Genomic DNA, 19,880 nt, shown 5'->3' with positions numbered 1-19,880 from the left:
AGACCCCCATTGGCGGGACGTGAGTGAGACCACGGACCGTCGATGCATCCGTCGATGGGTTGTGTGTTTCCTGTCAGCTTTCTGTTAAGTTAAGGGGTGAACTTGTAAATTCATTCCAAGTCTTTTTATGTGTGAGGACGGTTGTTTTGAGTGTTTATGGGTATTTTAAGAGTATATAAGTCATTAGACTCTCATTATAACCTTAACACCTAAATAAAAACATATTCCCTCCAAAAGTTCTCTAAAAACCTCCTTGAGAGTTCAAAGTGAATATGGAGCTTGAAGATGGTTCTTCAATGGAGTTTATTCTTAAATATTCATTGGTTTCTTCAAATAAGGTATGAGAGTTCTTAATCTAAGGCTTGCTATTACCTTAGAGCCAATTTGAAAGATGATTTTCAAAGATTTCAAAAAGATGAAAAAGTCCAATTTCTACTCTAAGTCTTGGGTTCTTGCATAAATGATTTCCAAACGTTTATATATGATGAAATTGATGTTTTCCAATGAATTATACATGAACCCTTTACCTTCATAAGTCTCTCAATTTGACTAAAATATCGATTAAGTGATCATGCTTTGATATTGATGAATTCATGTGTAGATTGTTATGGGCTTTTAATTCATGTATAGATTATGGTTAATTGGTTTATAGGCTTTTTCAATTTGATAAATTGAGTATTAAATATTCTTAGATCTATTGAATGTTAGATTTATTGAATGTTAGACTTATTGAATGATATTGACTTAAGGCTTATGATTTCTAATGTAATTTTCTATGGGCTATCTAATGATGCAATAATTATATTCAAATGATATCTAGGTTGTATTAGATTGATAAGTAAGTAATGAATTGACCTAGTTTCATAGATTATTGATACAATTGTAATGAATCGTTGGTTATGGCCTTGGGTAAGGTCCATATGGTATCGAGTTGGATGATTTATCCTTGAAAGCGAAGTGGTAAGTTGGAGAGAAGGTATGCTACCCTAATTCCTTTTATTTTATGTTAATTAGACTTCAATTAATTGGATTGGTATGGTTCACTTATGGTGGCGGTGCTATGTGAATAGATGTGGCCTTGTCGGCGTTACTTTATGCAATATGATGATCATGGTCTTGTCGGCACTACTTGAAGTACTATGATTTTTTGCATAGTTTATTTATGTGAAATATGAGTATATCTATCTATATGTGAAGTAATGTGAAATTATATGTTCTTTCTATGTATGTTAGGAAATCATGTAAACTATGACTATGTTCTTATATCTGTAGTCTTAGATGTTGATACATGATTGTTCCTACTTGACTATACGAGTTATGATGGTTATATTGATGATGATATAATAATGTATAGGATGACATAAAGATGAAAAGGGTCATTCCTAAGTGCTTTAAAGAATGATATGCTATATGTGATAAGGTGAAAGAATGTTGTCTTGTTTGGTAGACTTCTGCCCCTTACTTGATACATGCATGAATTATATGTGAATATGAGATGTATTGACTATGTAGGCTTAATGTACCCTTGTCATGTATGAGTGAAAGATATGTGTGACCTTAGAAGATGTTAAGAAGGTCATGTACGCGGAAAAGGCTATATTATGAATGTTGAAGTTGAGAGCCGTAATGGTATCCTTCATGTAAATGAATGATGGACTTAGGGTTGATTGGCTGGAACGACATCATATCATCCTTAGAAAAGTCATAATAAGCTATCTTAGTCGCCATTGAAGGGTAGCCCTAGTAGACCTCTTTGGTAGGGTGAATGTACCTCTACTTGAGAATGAGACTAAAGTACATAAAATCCCTTCATAGTCCTTAACCATGTGCCTACATGGTATGTGTTCTAGTTCTACCATTGACAAGTAGAACACCCTCATTGGAGTAGGTTAGAACTACGGATTCTATGTCTAGCTATCCTGGTCTATGTCGGTTATTGCCTATTCTCATCTTGTGGGATACTTACTGGAATTAGAGAAGTTCTATGAAGTTTAGGTAGTGGTATGAGACGTTATCTAGACATTGTACAATAGGCTTTGAAGGTGTTAGTTAGAGTCCCTAGGTCTTGTCTAAGACCATTACTTGAATGCACTTTATGTGATGAATGAGTCTTAAATGAACTAATGAATGTAATGACTCAAGAATGAATGAGTACTTACCTAGAGTAATTAAGAGTTGTCTAGTTAAGGCATGAAGGGGGCATAGGAATGACCACTTCTTACCTTACCTAGATTAGTCTTAAGAATGACTCTAGTTAGGGAAGATGATTGTTTATGTGGACATGATCCAATCCAAACTTAGGAAGTCTTAAGAATTATTTAGGTAGTCTTGAAGAGGTCAATCATGGATGTTATCTTCTTGATCTACTTAAGTAAGTCTTTTGATAGCATTTGATGAGGAAATGTCATATCATTTTTATGTTGGTGTATTAAGTGAGCATGATTCTATCTTAGGTATTCTATAGGATCTCTTAAGTGTGTGTGTAAGGGATTGTATGGGCGGTCGCTTCACAACTCACTCAAGTGATACTTAGAAGTACCTTTGGTAGGATACTTCATGTTCTTATGTTGATGTCTTTGTAAGTGTGTATGTGAATCATCATAAGTAGTCTTAAGGATCATTTAGTCATGCCTAGAGAGGTTGTATGGACGGTCTTTCTTTGTGTGACTTAACTGAGTCTTAGGATAGCATTATGTGGGAAAATTACATTCTAGAAGATGTCTAAACTAAGTGGAAGAACTTCACTGTAACAGTGAATTGAGGTCACTATACAGTGAAGTGAGTTCACTGGAAAGTGTTCTTAAAATGTGACTTTTTGCTTAAATGATTTTTTATGTGTTTTCTAAGTTGTTAAATGTTGTTCTTATGATTATAGTATGATGTTTTAATCAGAATTTATGAAAAGCATGTTATTTACTAAATGTCTCTTGTTCATGGTTTTTGCATGACTTTCATATTTAGTACATCTAATATGCTAAGCCCTCATTTTTCCTTTTTGACTAAAGTGTTGGGAATTGGAAGTCTTGATGTGCCATGGAGGATGGATAGGTTTCTAAGGCTTGAAGATGAAGTATTGGTGAGTCCTCATCGATTCGAGGACAATGTCCACATGTCCCTTATGTCATAGACTTTATTTTATTGTCTTGTATGGGATTAGTCCCAAGTTTTGTATACTGTAAAGTTTAGATGGTTCAGGTAGATGTTGTAAAGATTTAATGTTTTAAATGAAAGTCTTCCGCTTGTGTAATTTTGATGAAAGAGTTTTTCGTGAGTGAAGTAAGTTTTAAATTTTTACCTATTTTAGTATATTTATTATGCAATGAACAATACGAGAGGCTTAGATGAGATTTTTTGAAGTCTCATTTGCCATGTGACGACATAAGGATGCCCTAACTTCTAGGTTGTACTTGTGGGTCGTGACATCTGCATTCACATCTTTCTATCTAAAGTCATGTCCTTGGTGAGCTGTAACTGTGTCATATCATGTGTAATTACCTCTCACCAACACTTTTTGATCTACCTCTACCTCTCATCCATCCATCTATAGCAACCTTTCATACATTTGCATTGAGGCATCAATATCTCTCTATATGACATGGATGAACAACATCAACTTTCGTTTCTTACATCTTGTCTTCTATCAAAGTTACTCTCACCTTATCCTCGATTTTAATTTTACTTCTTATAGTATATCTACAAATACATTGTAGCATCCTCATCTCCTCATATGAAATTTCTCGGTCGACCAACACTCGCCGCCCCATGTAATGAATTTGATCTAACCACTACTTTTTGACCCTTAAGATGACGCCTTTTTATCAAACAAATCTCTTACACATGGAAGGATTTATTGACTATGATGAACTTGAAGCTTTTTTTAATAAAAAAATTCATAATTTTTTCATCTCAAATTAGTTATTTAATTTGTATTATTTATTTATTCTGATAATTTTGCTGATGAATACTCAATCTAATCACTCAAATACATTGATATCATGTATAAAAATAAATAAATACTCAAATACAATTAATAGTTAGAAAAATAAATAAATATAATATAAGAAGTAAAAATGCTTAATATAACAAAAAATAAATACAGTTCGAAACATTGATATACGAAATGAAAACACTCATACACATCAGTACTAGATAAGTACTAGATAATTTAATATATCAAACTAAATAATGCATAAGAATAAAGGTAACTTACACAAATTTCACTAATTTATGATCTAATTACTTAGATTCATACTGATTTGCAGTATTACATTTTTACCATACTTTTAGTCCATATACATGTACCTTCTCTTTTAGATACATGTATCTTGTATCAATTAGTGTGTCCAATTAAGTGATATAACTGAAAGTCATCAATTAAGGAGTGTGCTAAATTAAGAGATATAACTGAAAGTCATTAATTAACTCACGTTTGCAATAACTTTAAATGATATGAATATCGCAACACCTAAAAAACATCAAAACGATCAAAATCTTATTTCTCTCTCTTTTGGCGGTTCAGTAAAGTTTAGACATCTCAACTTTAAATTCACGAACTATTATTCAGATACATACGTATTTGTTAGATACATATACACTTAATGAGATACACTTATAAAAAGTAGATACATATAATATTAACCCAAAAAATGTATCGAATACATCAATAATGTGTCAGATACATACATAATTCTACAATACATTTGTATATCTATTCATATACATATACACTTAATTGGATACATATAAACAAATTAACTCATTAATGTGTTATATACGTCAATAATAATGTGCTACATACATCAAAAATTCAATCCAATCCAAAAAGTCCCTTTCTTATCCTCGTTAACGTTTATCACAATCACTACATAAATCAACTTTTCATTTGAAACAAATTACATACTATCTTTCTCTTTTGTTCATCAAAGTTGTATTTTTGTATTTTCAAATTTAAGCAATTGAAAGTATCGAGAATTGTAATGGTAATTTTCATGTGGTTTCTCGAGAAACTATAAATAAACATTTTCTCATTTGAAGAATCACTAATCAAGAAAACTCTACATCAATGTAGTTTTACCTTAACTTTTAAAAACTAGAAGACAAAACAAATTGAAATCTATCAAGGATGCATGACTTTAAAAATGATTAAATAGAGATAAACCTAAAATTGTAATGTTGTTTTGGATTTCAATTTTAAAAATATAACAATGAAATTCGTGATAAAGAAATAAAAGAAAGAGCATAAAAGCTTGAATTGGGAATGACTTAATTATGCAAATAACTAATTTTAAGAGACGTATATCTAATAGTATCTTCAATAAATATATGATATAAAATATTAAAAGTGATAATATATGTAATTATTTGAAAATAAATGTAATATTAATATATAGAGAAATGGTCTAAAGCCCCCTAACTTATACCCGAAATTTCAACTAGACACTTCAACTTCACGAGTGTCATATCACCCCTGAACATTTTATTTGTCTATTTACTAGACACTTGAGTGCAGCCCTTTTCACATAAACTAAATAAATTGTCTCATGTATTTGCACGCACTGGTCCCCATCCACTTCAACCCCCATTTTTTTTGTTTTTCTCCATTTCTCTCCCAAAAACGTAAAAAAATCGAAAAAGAAGCTTTTCATCTTGTTTTCTCCATTTGAGTCAAAGCATTTCTGGTGATGATCGAAATATTTTTCTGTATATTATAAACTTGATTACGTAGTTTATCAACTGATTTAGAAGATTTAACCTTTACTAAATTCGTTGATAAACTACATTCAAATTGAAAATACACACAAAAATATTTCGATCATCACCAGAATTGCTTCGACTCAAATGGAGAATGAAAAACTTCTCATTGGGGGTTCTTACTTTTTTGAGAGGGAAATGGAAGGAAAATGGAGAAAAAACAAAAATAGGGGTTAAAATGGGTGGAGATCCGCGCGTGCAAATACATGAGATATTTTATTTGATTAATGTGGACAGGGAAACACTCGAAGTGTGTAGTAAACAAACAAATAAAATGTTCATGAGGCGATAGGACCCCCGTGAAGTAGAAGTGTGTAGTTGAGATTTCGTGATACCAGTGATAGTGATGTATGTCTAAAAATGTAGTTTATTAAAAAAAACAATGAGAAAATACACAAAAAAAACCCTTGAACTTGGTGTTACGATCCGATTTCGAAAACTAAAGGTTTCGAAGCCTATTTTGCAACTTTGACAATTTTATTAAATTTTTGGAAAATAATAATTTTAGAGTCGCCACTTAATTTTAGGGAAAATTAAGAAAACCATTTAAAAGGATAATTTTGAAATAAAACATTTTAAATAAACCAGAGTCGAGAAAGAGTTTAGAAGGCAGACGAAAGCACTACGCACTGCGGAATCTAAGCAGGCAAAAAAACATTAATAGGTTTTACAAAAAGACAGGTAGAGATGAATTTTCAACAACGCAAATGGTTGTTAGACATAGAATTGGGTCTGGAATTACAGGAAGAAACAGGCTAAAATTGGTATTGAGAGGGAAGCCAAGAATGTGGTCAATTTGATTTAAGAAATAACCACATGAATTGCAATTTCGATCAAATTGAGGTGATTGGTCGATTTCGGTCAAAATTGAAATAAGACGAATTAGTATTGATTGATTATTGAACTTCGTAATCATAACGAAATAAAATAATTAATTTAATTATATCTAAATAATTTAAAGTATAAAGTATTACATAACTAAAGTAATTAACCAAATATGTAATTAAAACAAAAAATCTTTTTTGAGATGATTTTCAAATATTCATAAACTATACTAATTATATACAAAAAGTTATATAATACATATATATTACTTATAAATTATATATTAAAAATATATAAATATTAATTAAAAGTAACTTGAAAAAAATATTTAGAACTTTATAAAACTAATTATTTTAAATTGTTTGGAGCTTAAGAAGTTCGATGATCAATATATATTTATTATGGAGGAGCAAAATTGAGTGTCAACACTTGACAACAAAACTTACTTTAGCACTTAAACTATACAGACGTTTAAATTAGCCCCTTAAAATCGGTAAAGTGATTTATTTCAACCCTAATACTACAATACTAGCCTCACAATGAGAAGTGTATTACACGCGCCATTTCATTCCCACGTCAATGTCACGTCATTGCCACATCATCGCCACATTGAAAATTATAAATTTTGAGTTTTTTTAATTCTTTTTTGTTTATTTTTATTTATACAATTTTAGAAAGGCAAAAATAAAAAAAAAGTTCCGAATTAATCCAAGATTATAAAAAATAAAATCAAACTCTAACATATTCAAGACTAGAAAACATTCAATTAATAAAACACATTATCAAAATAAATAAATAATACAAATTAAATAACTAATTTAAGATGAAAAAATTATAAATTTTTTTATTAAAAAAAGCTTCAAGTTCATCATAATCAACAAATTCTTCCATATGTAAGAGAAGCAACAACAAATTGTTGGGTTTTTTCATTTTTTTCTTATTCATCACTTCTAAGAATAAGCAAGAATAATTTGAAATGAAGAAATAAGTAGGGGTGATCCGAAGAAGAAGAAGAAAGGGGTGAGGCAAATATGGGTGGCGGCCAGTGACGGATCCAAGTTTTTTATAAAGTGGGTTCAAGATATAAAAAATAAATAAATAAAAATACAAATATAAAGGGCATACTAGGATTCGATCATGAGCTGGTTGGGATAACTTGAACCCCCTCAACCATTAAGCCAAGCTTTAAACTTGTGTTAGTGGGGTCAAAATTATATATATATATATGTGTGTGTGTGTAAAATTTTAAAAACTGATTAAATATATATGTATATACGATGTTATTTTTCAACGAAGTGGGTTCATATGAACCGACTTGCACCACTGTAGGCCCACCCCTAGTGGCGGTGGAATTCGAAATTGGAGAAAAGAAGGGTGAGTGGGGTTTTTGGTGGATAAAGGTTGTGGGGTGTGAGGAAGATAAAACATTATTGGTTGGAAAGAAAAAAAGGGGCCTATTTATTTTATTTTATTGATCTTTTACGTTGTCACTTTTATTTTTTTTATTTGCCACATCTGTTTTTTGGGTGAATTTTAATTCACTTGAAATGAGATTAGGTGAGTAAATAATTATTTTTAAAGTTAAAGTACTAAAATAAGTTTAACAGACATATTTAAGAGAATTTTTAAGGGAAACTTACATAAATATACTATAATAAAAAATATTTATCGTTTATAGCAATAATATTTTTTTCTTCACTTGATCACTTTTAATTCATTTATAATACAAGTTTAATGCATATTATAAAGAACAATTTATTATTCACAAATAATTCAAATTTTAATGATGAATAATACATTTATCATACATTTTAATACACTTATAATATAATGTGATAATTTTTTACCAAACAAACATGAAATAGTTCAAAAAACAATTATAATCCATATTGATTGCATACATAATTCACTTTTAATACATGTTACAGATTTAACAAAGCATTGCTATAAATGGTAATAAACAAAAAGTATCGCTAAAATCAGTAATTATTTTTTAAAATATATTACTTTATGTAATTTTTCTAATTTTTTAATGTATTTTCCCAAAAATAATACAAACATAACTACACACTATTTAACAATATTTTTATATGCCTTACGAAACACCCTCAAGAGATACATTTGACTCAAAAATACTAATAATGATATTTTCTGAATCAAACTATTAATGACAGAAATATTTTCTGACTTAATCATTGTTAGACCATATTATTTATCAATACTAACAAGGTGTTGCAAAACCAAATTAACGACAACAAAAATATGTATAAATCATTTTTATTCAGAATGTATTTAATCCTTGTCCATTATAATTTATAAATATAAAAACAGAAAAAAAAATTTGGTCCATGTCTCTCTATAATGTTAGGCCTTCCAACAACAAACAGAAAAACAAAAATAAAATTAGAAAGAGGAATTGGTAGAGTGAACTGTCACAATAATAATTGCATCAACTGCTTATTGGGATTCGCACTTTTGGTGATGTTAACATTTTCAAGATCTATTTATCTTTTGCACGTCCCTTCCTTAACCCCTTCTTCTTCTTCCTCCTTCTTTTCCATTGGAGGAGAGATAGACCTATAGATACACATATACATACACATACAAACAGTAGAACAGAGAAAATCCAATTTGAGCTGAGTATAGTTGACATCCCACCAACTATTTTTTTACTAATATATATGGTTGAAAAATAAAGATAAAATTCTGCACTACGAAAAGGTATATTCTTGTTTTTTTTTTTTTTACTTTTTGTCAATTCTATAATCTTTTCTCATTGTACATCCACTGAAATAATCACTGTTTTTCTTGATTCTGTTGTTAAGGTTAGTCTTTTTTTTTAATCAAGTTTTTCTGCAAATCAGTTGATGGGGGTGAATTATATGCAGGTTTTACAGGTGGGTTTTTAGTTTTGAGGAGTATTTTCAACTGGGTCGAAAGTTCATGGTGGAAATGATTTGTTTGTTTCGATTCAGTAAGGTTAACTTTTTTTTCAATGATTGATTGGTCTTTGTTCTATTGAGAAGTGAGATATTAAGAGAGTTTTATGAAGAATCACTTCTGGGGGATGGATTGATTGACCTTAAGGAGGCTTTTCCTTATTTGGATTAAACTGTGGAATTTTATTGGAGAAGTGGTTGTAGCTTTGATGAATTAGGGTTTTGGAGCTATGATCGAATCGTTTGTTATGTTACCATGTTGTTGTATGTAACAGTAGATTTTGTGTGGATATAGGGAGTTAGGTAATAACAGGTATATGTATGGAAATGGCTGCAGAATCTAACACAGGATTTCATCATCAATCTTTATCGTTTCAATCGGGGGCAATAGGAAGCTCATCGTCCGAGATGATGTTGATGGGTAATTACTACAGTAGCCTCGGGGTGAATTTCAATGTAAATAATAATGGTGGAGGAAGAGGGATGTTGTATTCTGGGAATCCAAGTGTGATTACCAGTGGTGTACGGAGTAGCAGTAATCCTGGAATGAGCCAGTCTGGAAGTTGTTCGAGTTCTTTTCTTATTGATTCAGTCCCGGGGCTCAAGCATGACACTGGGCTGGCAGTAGAGTGGACGGTTGAGGAACAGTACAAACTGGACGAAGGACTTATCAAGTAGGTAGTTTCTTCCAGGTCTCTGCATATGTTCTTATGCTGAGACGTGTATATTTTTCTATCCATATTTGTTGAGTATCCACATTTTATTGCAAATATTTTCATCTTTATATGTATTTGGTAATCCATCCGTTCCATTTTTGTTTAACACCATTAGTTTTTAATATTAACACATTAAACCATCATCTCAAAAGCTGAACCTTTTTAAGTGTTAAAACTATCAACAAGGTCTTAAGTCAGCTAGTTAGTCTCCGTCTGTTATTCCATTCTCTTGATGACATGCCATAAATATCTGCATCTTTTCTTTGCCATCTGGGTATATCACAGTTCTTTATAATTTTACTCCATATTCATTCTTTTTGCTGGACTAAACTTGTAGTTCGTACATTATGTCTTACTTCTGCTTATTTTAAATGAATTATTTACTCTGTAATGACTTCCCCGGTGTTCTACTTTTTTTTTTTTGGATAAAGGTAACTTGTATTATGAACAAAAGAATACACAGGGAGTATTCTAATAATACTTACATCCAAAAGTTGAAGAAGGAAGCAGAACTCCACGTAAGTCTTAGAAAATCTAAAATACTAGGAATATCCCCAACATCTTGAGTATATTCATGTTCACACCAAAAAGGAAAAGAACCAGACAATTCAGCTTCAGATTCTGCATAGAGCAGCTCTTGTTTTTAAAACATCTCTGGTTCCTTTCCATCCATATCACAGCTCTTATTTTTAGGTTGACTTGCTCCTCAGTTTCTTCATCTGCTTCCTGTATCTCTAACTTTTGGTAACAAGTTGTTCAAGTTATTGTTAAGAAATGAACCTTGGACCTAACTAAACTAAACACTAGTTAAGTGAAAAGTGAGGATTATCCCAGACCATATAAGATGGCAAACAACACCAACCCACACAAATGCTAGACCCTAACAGCCCTATATACACCCAGGAACAGACATCTGGAGCGTGGATAATATAAAATGGAGGCCAAACATTTGATGAACTTAAGAAATAAACCTTAAGTTTAGCTCAACCTAAAAGTTGATCGTGAGGTGATGATTGCCCAAAACTGTACAAGGAGGTAAACAACTCCATCCTACACCAATGTGGGACTCATATAGTTGCCTCCTGAATTGCTAATTGCTTTCTTTGTTTCTCCTTTAGTTCTATTATATTTTTCATAAGTTTTTCCATTTCCTGATGGTGGTAACTTCTTATTCTACTCTCTTTTTGCTGCGAAAACTCTTTGCACCTTTTGATTTTAAGGAAATAGGAGAGCTTCGAGGGGTTAGAAAATGATTTTGGACATTTGAGGAATAACCTCTTATTCTTAGTTGTTGGTGCACCTGTGAAGTTCAGTATGGAAGAACTAGTGACATTTGTAAAGACCTATGTTATTGTGTAGTTTCTTACTTTAAGGTGTAGGAGAGTTTTCCCACATTAATAACTTTAGCATCCACGGGTATGGCCTAGTGGTTAATGAAGTAGGTTGAGAAGTATGAGATCTCGGGTTCAAATCTCAACAGAGGCGAAGACACAGGCCTCATGGAATTAGTTGAGTGCACACAAGCTGATCCGGACAGTACAGTTATGAATATAAATAAAATTAAAATAAAGTTGTTTACCTTGTAAGAAAAATGCTTTTTTGCATCTCTTGAGTCCATCACTTGAATTCTTATTATCAAGGGTTTAGTCCCTTAAATGCATCTAGATTGCTACTTTTCTTACTTGTCCTTTCCTTCCACCGTTCCACGGAATATTAACATCAACTTCTCAATTTGATGTTCCCTTCCTTGGTAGTTTGTCCGTGAATGCTATTTGGTTTGTGCATGTTAGTGTCTACCAGCATATTCTCTCAGTTGCTTGCAACCTGTCTCTTTCTTTACTCCTTCGCTTAACAATGTGTGACAAAATGAGGTAGCTTTTCAAGTGTGCCAAGTCTGTACACTTGAATTTGAAGTTTTCCAGGTTTAACCATCCATATAAAGAGAACACCAACGCCTCTACTTTCTTGCAAATGCCTATATCCCGTTCTTCTTAATTGTCAAAAAAAACTGTTTCATTTCCTCGTATATGAGGATCCCTTCTTTCACTTTGTCTGAAACACCTCCTTATTTGAGCATTTCTTTCTTCTATCTGTCAAGTCCAATTTCTGTCAAAGCTATTGCATTTCTCTCTCTCCCTCTCTCTCATCTTCTATTGATCACTTTCCCTTGCATATACTATCTATACTCGGTATTGATGAGGGCCAAATGGAAATAGTTAAATTTTATGAACCCAGCAAAGAGCAGTAATGGGTTCACTTTTTGTGAAAGAAGCAGAATCTGCTGTGTAGTTTGCGACTTGATTGTTAACTAATTGGAATTTCCCAATCTAGATTAGTACAAAATTAGTTATTTCTTATCTGTGTTACATTTGATTTAATAAGGACTTGAGTAGATGTAAATTGATAAGATGGGCTGACAGGGAGTTTTTCACTGCTGATGTTTGTTCTGGGAAACAAAGTGTAAGTTTCATATACATTCAAACTAGGTTGATAAACAACTGAAAAAGAATTGTGAAAAATTATTAAGAAAGTGAATTTGAAAATGCTTTTTTCATGAGCCTGATACACCTTGCGCTGTCCCTTGATGCATCATTTTGGTCAAGCTCATCAGAGGTTTTATTGATCAAGACTTCCTTTGAATTAGAATTGTTTTGATCTGTGGTGCGGTTTCATTTCATCTTTTCACCTCTTGTGCACATGTATGACAGTCACACTGTTTTGATGATAGATTTGCCAATGAACCTAGTATAATGAAGTACATTAAGATTGCAGCCTCACTCCGCGACAAAACTGTACGTGATGTTGCATTAAGATGTAGGTGGATGACGGTGAGCTCCTGAACCTGTTCAGTATCTTTTGTTATTGTTGTTGTTATTATTATCATTATTATTCATTTGTCCAAATATAGTTGGTTGATGGCTGATGCTTCCTGAAAAATAGTTGCTTATTTATTGAATGATTGTTTTGTCAGAGAAAGCGCAGGAAACAGGAAGACTATAATTTGGGAAAGAAAGTGAAAGACAGGAAGGTGTGCCATCTCTTTTGATCTTTTCTTCCTTTCCCTTCATTTTGTATGGTATTATGAAGTTACCTTTTAATTTGTTTGGTTAGTATTGAGAAGTTGACTTTGAGTAGCTTTCTCAGGGCTGAAAGAAAACACTTCACTATTTAAAGTTAGTTCTTTTATAATTTAAAGTTAGTCACTTAGTCTTTACATGATTCGTCGAATCTGGGATTGTTGTTTGGAGGGTTTGATAGTTCTTATTATGCTAGTTAGGGCTTGAGGTGTACTTAGTTCTTGGTCCTTGTCTAAGTAAAGCTGTTTATTCTTATTACTTTCTCTAGAGTTTTACACGACATGATTAATATTTGAAATCGAACTATCTGATTGTGTTAAACATTTTGTGTTTTTTGTTTTGAAATACGCAATTGTAGTGCTAGAAAATTTTGGAGTTATATAATCCTATCATTTTTTTAATGGAGTTGTATCATTCTTGCATGTTTAATCCGATGAACTTTGGTATTCCACCTTTGCAGTCACTTCTTTTACAAAAAGCCAAATAGACTTGAGATTCCAAGGATTCTCAGGGCCAAGTCTTTTCCTTTCTGCTTGTGGCCTTTCCAAAGCCTTGACCTTATATCTGGATGTCTCATCTAATGTGAAAAAATTCCATGGATTTGATGTCTTGCTTAAATGTTTATATATATGTTTTTCCCTGGAGTTACTTTATGTCTTGATCTAAAGTTTCATCAATCTACCTACCTGGTACTACAATCATATTAAGCTTTAAAACATCTCTTTCTCGATCGGTGTATGAATTTGTTAATAAGAGCGAGATGAGAACATGTGTATGCCTGAAAGCCAATGGCTTGTAATAAGACCTATTACATGACCTGCTGAATAGTCAAAGGAAAGCTCCTCCCTGTTAGTGTACACCTGTAAATCAACTTTAGGAACATTAATAAATGTGGAGAACTGCATATTTTGTGTTATATTATAATCATACAATTGTAACTTCATCAGAGAAACTCTTTTTTTCTCTTTTTGTAATTTTTCTTGTTTTTGGACAAAATTAATGAGATCAAGGTAACTTCTTCTTCTCTTGCTATTCTCCTTGGGACTTCCAGAGTATAGTAAGGCTGGTGTTGGTTTTTGTCTGGGCAAGTATTCATTGGATGTATTTTTTCTTTTTCTTCCTCTTCAGTAAGGCATTACATTTTCTTTCTTATGAATAAGAGACCAATAGAATTGTTTTTCTTTAGCACTTGGAGCAGTCAGTTAGTTAGTTTTACATCCCCTACTGGTGAATTCTATACTTATGCTTCAGTATGTATTGAAAACAGTTTTTTGGAGTCGTTTTGGAAGTTAATGGCGTACTGTCCTTTCTAATTTTTCAAGATACTTGTCACACATTACTTGCTCATGTATATTTGTATATTCAGCATTACAAAGTTCCTTTTTCTTCAGGAAAAATCAGCAGAAGTACCGGTGAAAGCTGGTTCATCCTCAGCTTTACCACTGAGCTTCATTCCGAATTCGCTTTCCTCAAAATATCATGACCACGGTGATGTGACACCTTCTGCAGGTTAGTGTCATCTGTTTAGCAGCAGGAATCTATGCCTTCTCCATTGTCTTTTGTCGGCATCACATTTCTAATAGGATACAGTTTGAAAAAACTATTTTCTATATATAGAGTAAATGGCGTTTTCTGATTTTTATGTGGGGTAAATGATTTCCATGCATGATGACTCGATACTTTATGAATGGTACATTGTGTGAATAAAAAAGTACTATTCTTAAGTTATGGTTCTCATGGTACAGAAAATACCATTATATAGTGATAGTAACTTCATAATACACATCTAGTTATTCACAATTTTGACAAGTGTTTTTAGAATCCAGTTATTATTTAGCTGCTTAAGCAAACCAACCATTATGAGCTCATTTGCTTGTACAAGACTCACTCTGCAGAGTAATGCTTTTGGGCATGTCAATGATGTTACTAAGTGTAGTGGTAAAATTTCTTGCCAAGATTGCTTTAGATATTTTCTTCTAGCCACTTTGTCGTTTCCCTTTGTTCTGTGTGATATTCTTCATCTTGTCCATTTCACTTTGTCAATTGGCTTCTATTCACGTATTTAACCTGCTTTGTGTTGCTTACAGCATTACTTGGAACAAGGCATCTACTGGAAGAAAACAATCAGGCTCTGAATCAAATTTCGGCAAATCTTTCAACAGTCAAGGTATTAATCCCAATGTCTTGTTGTGGGAGGAGTCTTCTGAGATAATTGGAAGGGAAAAGGAAAAATAATTCTGAACTGTTGGTGGAGGACTTTAGCTATTTCTACTTCGGAACAGTATACCAGGAGAAAGTAGAAACATTTAGGGTTCCTTGCATCTGATTACAAGTATAAGATAATATTTTCACCCCCCTGCCTCTATTTATTTCTTATACAAGTCATGAGTCGGAGCATCAATTACCACCACAAAAGCCACATTAAGAGGTGTTTCAATAGTTTTGGAAAAGTTATGGCATTTAAACTTGTTTTCTTGTCGTCATTTTCTCAACTAAGTCTCAACTTTGGAAGTTTTTCTGAAGAAAGTAATTGTGAAAATGATTTTAGTCCATTTTTAGGGTTTTCACTGAAGCTGGTCACTCAGAAGTGGTAAATATAGAAATTTGTGAAATCAACAAAGGTCCAAGTCTAGATTATATTTTATATAATCTTTGGTTTATGTTAGGACTAGAAGAAAATTTATAAATTTCGGATGTATTCAGCCCATGCTCACACAGCCTTAATAAAATAATGGTGTTATCTAGTCATGATAAGTTTGTTTGTTGCGCATACTGAGTTACACTGCGTTATGGTTATGTGCATACACTTGTAATACTCACTGTCCTTTCCCCTTGTGTTTTTTCGATAAATTGGAAACACTTTTGCTTTTCTTCCTGACAAATTCACCACTAAGTAGATGTAAGGTATACCTTTGAGTAGAGCCGTTAATATGGGCCAGGCCCGTTGGGTCGGCCTGGCCTAACTCGGGATTTAATAGGATTTGGGCTAAGGTTTTTGGAGTCCATTTAAGAAAAAGGGCTTTTTAATCCAACCTGAATAAGTCTGCTGATTTGACGGGCTTGAGAAATATAGGTAGGGCCGGCTCGTGGGCCAATAATAATTAATTAAAAAATATAATATAATATTGAAATTTAAAATTAAAGAGAGTCCAAATTCAAAATAATTAGGTTAATATTTTTATTTATATATTTATACTTTTACTTGAAAAAAAACTTAATAAATAGAGATAATTTCAGAGACCTCCTTTAGGCTTTACTCTATAACACTCACCTTCCCTGTGGTTTACGATATTACGTCTATCTCCCTTATTTTCATTTTCTTGTAACTATTTTTTAAACCTATTAAATAAATATAAATTAATTTAGATTTGACAAATTTACCCTTATATATGAATGTTTTGAACTAATTTTTAATAATTTATCTTTATTCGTTGGATCATGTTTCTTCTTCGCTTGTGTAAATGTTTAACTAGAACAAAATCTTATCGTTCTTATCGTATTTCTTTCTTGGAAGGTTCAATTTTATCTTCTATTTGAAGAAATTGTTGCCGGAAAATGATGGGTTATTGTGGGGAAAAAATTTACGTGAATTGGTAAAGGTGAAATAAAGATAAAAAGTTAATATTTGGTGAAAATGTGGGTCAGCTTAGTTGAAGACTTTGATCTTTGGATTAAAAAATCGAGTCTTTGTGTTAATTTATTTTGAAAAAAATTGTTAAATGAGTTATTTTTTATTAATAAGAAGAAATTTATATAAAAAAGAGAAATTGTCAAATCTATATTAATTTATATTTATTTTAAATAGGTTTAAAGAATGGTTACAAGTAAATGAAAATAAGGGAGGTAGACGTAATATCGTAAACCAAAGGGGAGGTGAGTGTTATAGAGCGAAATATGGAGGTCACTGAAATTATTCTTAACAAATATTATAAAAATAATTTTATTTTGATTTTATTAACAAGTACTGACATTAACATCATGTAATATTGTTTTGTCGATATTCATGATAATATTTTAAATTATAATTTAAAATTTAATTTAATAATTATTAAAAAAATATAATCTTTTTAAAAAAGTAGGCTGGGCCGTCAAGCCTGTAACCCACGTACTTGTGGGTTGAGCCGACCATTTTTTGGCCCACGCCAAAAATGGGCTAGCCCGGCCTGACCCGTAAAATGTCAAAGCGTGTATGTGTTAGCCCGGATTGGATGAGCTAGCCCATATTGACAGCTCTACCTTTGAGATTACCAGATTAGTGGCACAACCCTGTTATTTCATGGCTTCATGGTACGCCTGACATACCTGAGAATGCCATGAATGAGATCAGCCTTTTATATAATGGTTATAAAAGAAGAAATCTGCAGAAGCCCCCCACCCCTCACTGCTTCCATAAAATCTACAGAAATGGTTGAACCAAATAAAGACCAACTGGGATGGAAACTAGAACTTCGAACGGAAAATTTGGTGCGTGAATTTGAAGAGCTCTGGAAGGAGATGCACACTAGTTTCTTGTATAAAATGCTCCAAGTCGGTATGACTTGTGACTTGCAGATCTCAAGTCCCCGTTTAAGAACTCAGATAACGATTATTTCCGAGATACTCTAATGAAAAAATTGGTTTGCTCCCATAATTTGCAAAACTTTCGCTATTCCAAAGGAGACATAAGTTCTTCGAACGCCTCCTATATACATAGTCCACATGAGATACAAGAAAAACTCCTGTCTCTGTCTTTACAACTCCTCTCGCATGTAACTTCTTGGTTGTCTATGTAAACAAAAATGTCTGGAATGCATATAAGTGATGTAGGGGAGCCACCTACACATGCTTTTTGAGTCTACTCTTCTGTAATTAGTAATTCTGCAAATTGTGCCTCAGATGTAAGAATTTGGTTATGTCCCCAGTGTCTTCCTAATGAAAGGATCATTGAGGAACGAATTCTGACATAAAAAAGTTGGGAATTGCAAAACTAGCTAATTGTAAGGAAAACAGAAATTGTGGGTTAAGTCGTGCAGGCATCTTTCTTGTTCTTTTTTGGTCATTTGTCTACCAGCTTTGATAGCCTCTGAGTTCAGTTTAATTTTAAATACAGATCTTTGTTACTTTTACCTATGTAATTTGTGTGGGATAATAGAATTAAGTAGTGATGCTCCTTCAATCTAGCTACCATCCAACCCCCTTCTCCATTTTAATCTTTGTTTCTTATCTTGCCCATTTTAGTTCTTTCATCCATTACTTCTAACAGGTGAATCAATAAGTCAAGATTAGCTTATTTCCCTCCTCCCGCCAACATTTCATCCAATGGGAGGGTAAAAGGGAAGGAAAAATAGTCGTGAAATATCAGAGCAATTTGTTTCTTTTCTTATTTCTGGTTGCAAGCTTGGTTTGGGGTGGGGGCGTTCAAATACTTTACTATATTTTGTTATGCATATCAGCTGATATCTGATATTTATATGTAATTGGGCAGTTTCAGGACAACATTAATCTCTTCATCCGAACGAGGAATAACATAACGGCAATTCTAAACGAGTAATGTTGTTTATATATTCGTTATACTTGACAGGGTGAATTTGGTTGTCATACAATTCTTTTACTGATAGCGTTGTTTATGCTTGCAGCATGAGAAATATGCCAGGTATTATGAGCCAAATGCCACCCCTTCCAGTTTTGTTGAATGAGGAACTTGCTAGTAGTGTTTTGCCTAGTACAACTCAGGTAATCAGACTTTTGCACACTATTTTAGGTTTAATGACCTAATCACAACGTGACACGAATTCCCCCATGTAACTATAACGACATAAAGATGTTTTTCCAGCCAATGATGTTTGCGTCCACAAGTGGAATCCAGCTGAAACAAGAGCCAGGCTGTTGATGGAGAATGCTTGGTACTAATTTTGGGTTACTAGCTTGTGTAAGTACACCAATTTTTTTGCTGTAAATGCATAAAGAGCTGGCAGGTCATTGCAGCTTGGATATACGACGATTGGGTTCCACAGGAAATTTTATCAGAACCCATTTTTTGGAAGCTGAACACACATGAACACGAGCACCAGGAAATAACAGCCTCATATGTTATTGCATATCAGGGGAAAATACTGTGATCTTGATAATGCACTTGCAAGTTCATTTTCTTGTTTCCGCCTTCTGTGTGTAAATTTAGGAGACAAATTGTTCAATGTCATTTTCCACGGAGCTTGACTAACTTTTAGCTTTTCTATAATACCTCAATATTTGCGGATTCTTGTGTTGAGTTGAGTTTGTTGCATTCTAGGTGTATATTTCATAGGGCAAATAATACTTGATTCCTACTGAATACTCCTGTCTTGATCTGATGCGAGTATTTAATAAAATCTAAATGTAAGAAGAAAAAAGATTTAAGGTCTGTTATTTCTAAGTTTTTCTGATATCATTTGAGTTAAGTTCAAGATTGGGGATTCTAGAAACAAATAATAAATCTTGTGTACTTTTTTATGTTATATGATGTGATAAAAAACTTTTGTTCTGAAAACATTTCTAATGAATAAAAGAATAATAATCCTGCTTTGAGTAATGGTTTGGCATACAATTGACGCTGT

The 19,880-nt window shown here is 32.5% G+C and overlaps 1 protein-coding gene and 1 long non-coding RNA gene across 3 annotated transcripts; both read left to right on the top strand.

Annotated features, from left to right (window-relative positions):
* The first annotated feature begins 216 nt into the window (after nucleotides 1-216).
* On the top strand, nucleotides 217-3,294 carry LOC104647319 (uncharacterized). The gene is made up of 3 exons (XR_741377.4): nucleotides 217-338; nucleotides 915-976; nucleotides 3,006-3,294. It is a non-coding gene; the product is annotated as an uncharacterized lncRNA (long non-coding RNA).
* Nucleotides 3,295-8,924: 5,630 nt separating this feature from the next.
* FSB1 (fruit SANT/MYB Binding protein1) lies at nucleotides 8,925-19,692 on the top strand. Of its 2 annotated transcripts, none has more exons than XM_010322603.4 (9): nucleotides 8,925-9,297; nucleotides 9,465-10,189; nucleotides 12,960-13,059; nucleotides 13,203-13,259; nucleotides 14,700-14,817; nucleotides 15,396-15,475; nucleotides 18,773-18,834; nucleotides 18,924-19,020; nucleotides 19,109-19,692. In XM_010322603.4, the coding sequence occupies exons 2-9, from the start codon at nucleotides 9,837-9,839 to the stop codon at nucleotides 19,175-19,177; spliced, it is 936 nt and encodes a 311-aa protein (XP_010320905.2). In that variant the 5' UTR covers nucleotides 8,925-9,297; nucleotides 9,465-9,836; the 3' UTR covers nucleotides 19,178-19,692.
* The last annotated feature ends 188 nt before the right edge of the window (nucleotides 19,693-19,880 follow it).

The sequence above is a fragment of the Solanum lycopersicum genome, chromosome 1 (genome assembly GCF_036512215.1).
Source record: "Solanum lycopersicum chromosome 1, SLM_r2.1".
Taxonomy (NCBI): domain Eukaryota; kingdom Viridiplantae; phylum Streptophyta; class Magnoliopsida; order Solanales; family Solanaceae; genus Solanum; species Solanum lycopersicum.
This window is presented reverse-complemented; position numbering and strand designations above follow the sequence as displayed.

Bases quoted from the DNA above. Each gene is read 5' to 3' on its own strand.
- FSB1 (XM_010322603.4), top strand. From the start codon at position 9,837: ATGGAAATGGCTGCAGAATCTAACACAGGATTTCATCATCAATCTTTA. The intron at 14,818-15,395 runs GTTAGTGTCATC...TGTTGCTTACAG, and splicing joins TGATGTGACACCTTCTGCAG to CATTACTTGGAACAAGGCAT. The intron at 19,021-19,108 runs GTAATCAGACTT...AACGACATAAAG, and splicing joins TTTTGCCTAGTACAACTCAG to ATGTTTTTCCAGCCAATGAT.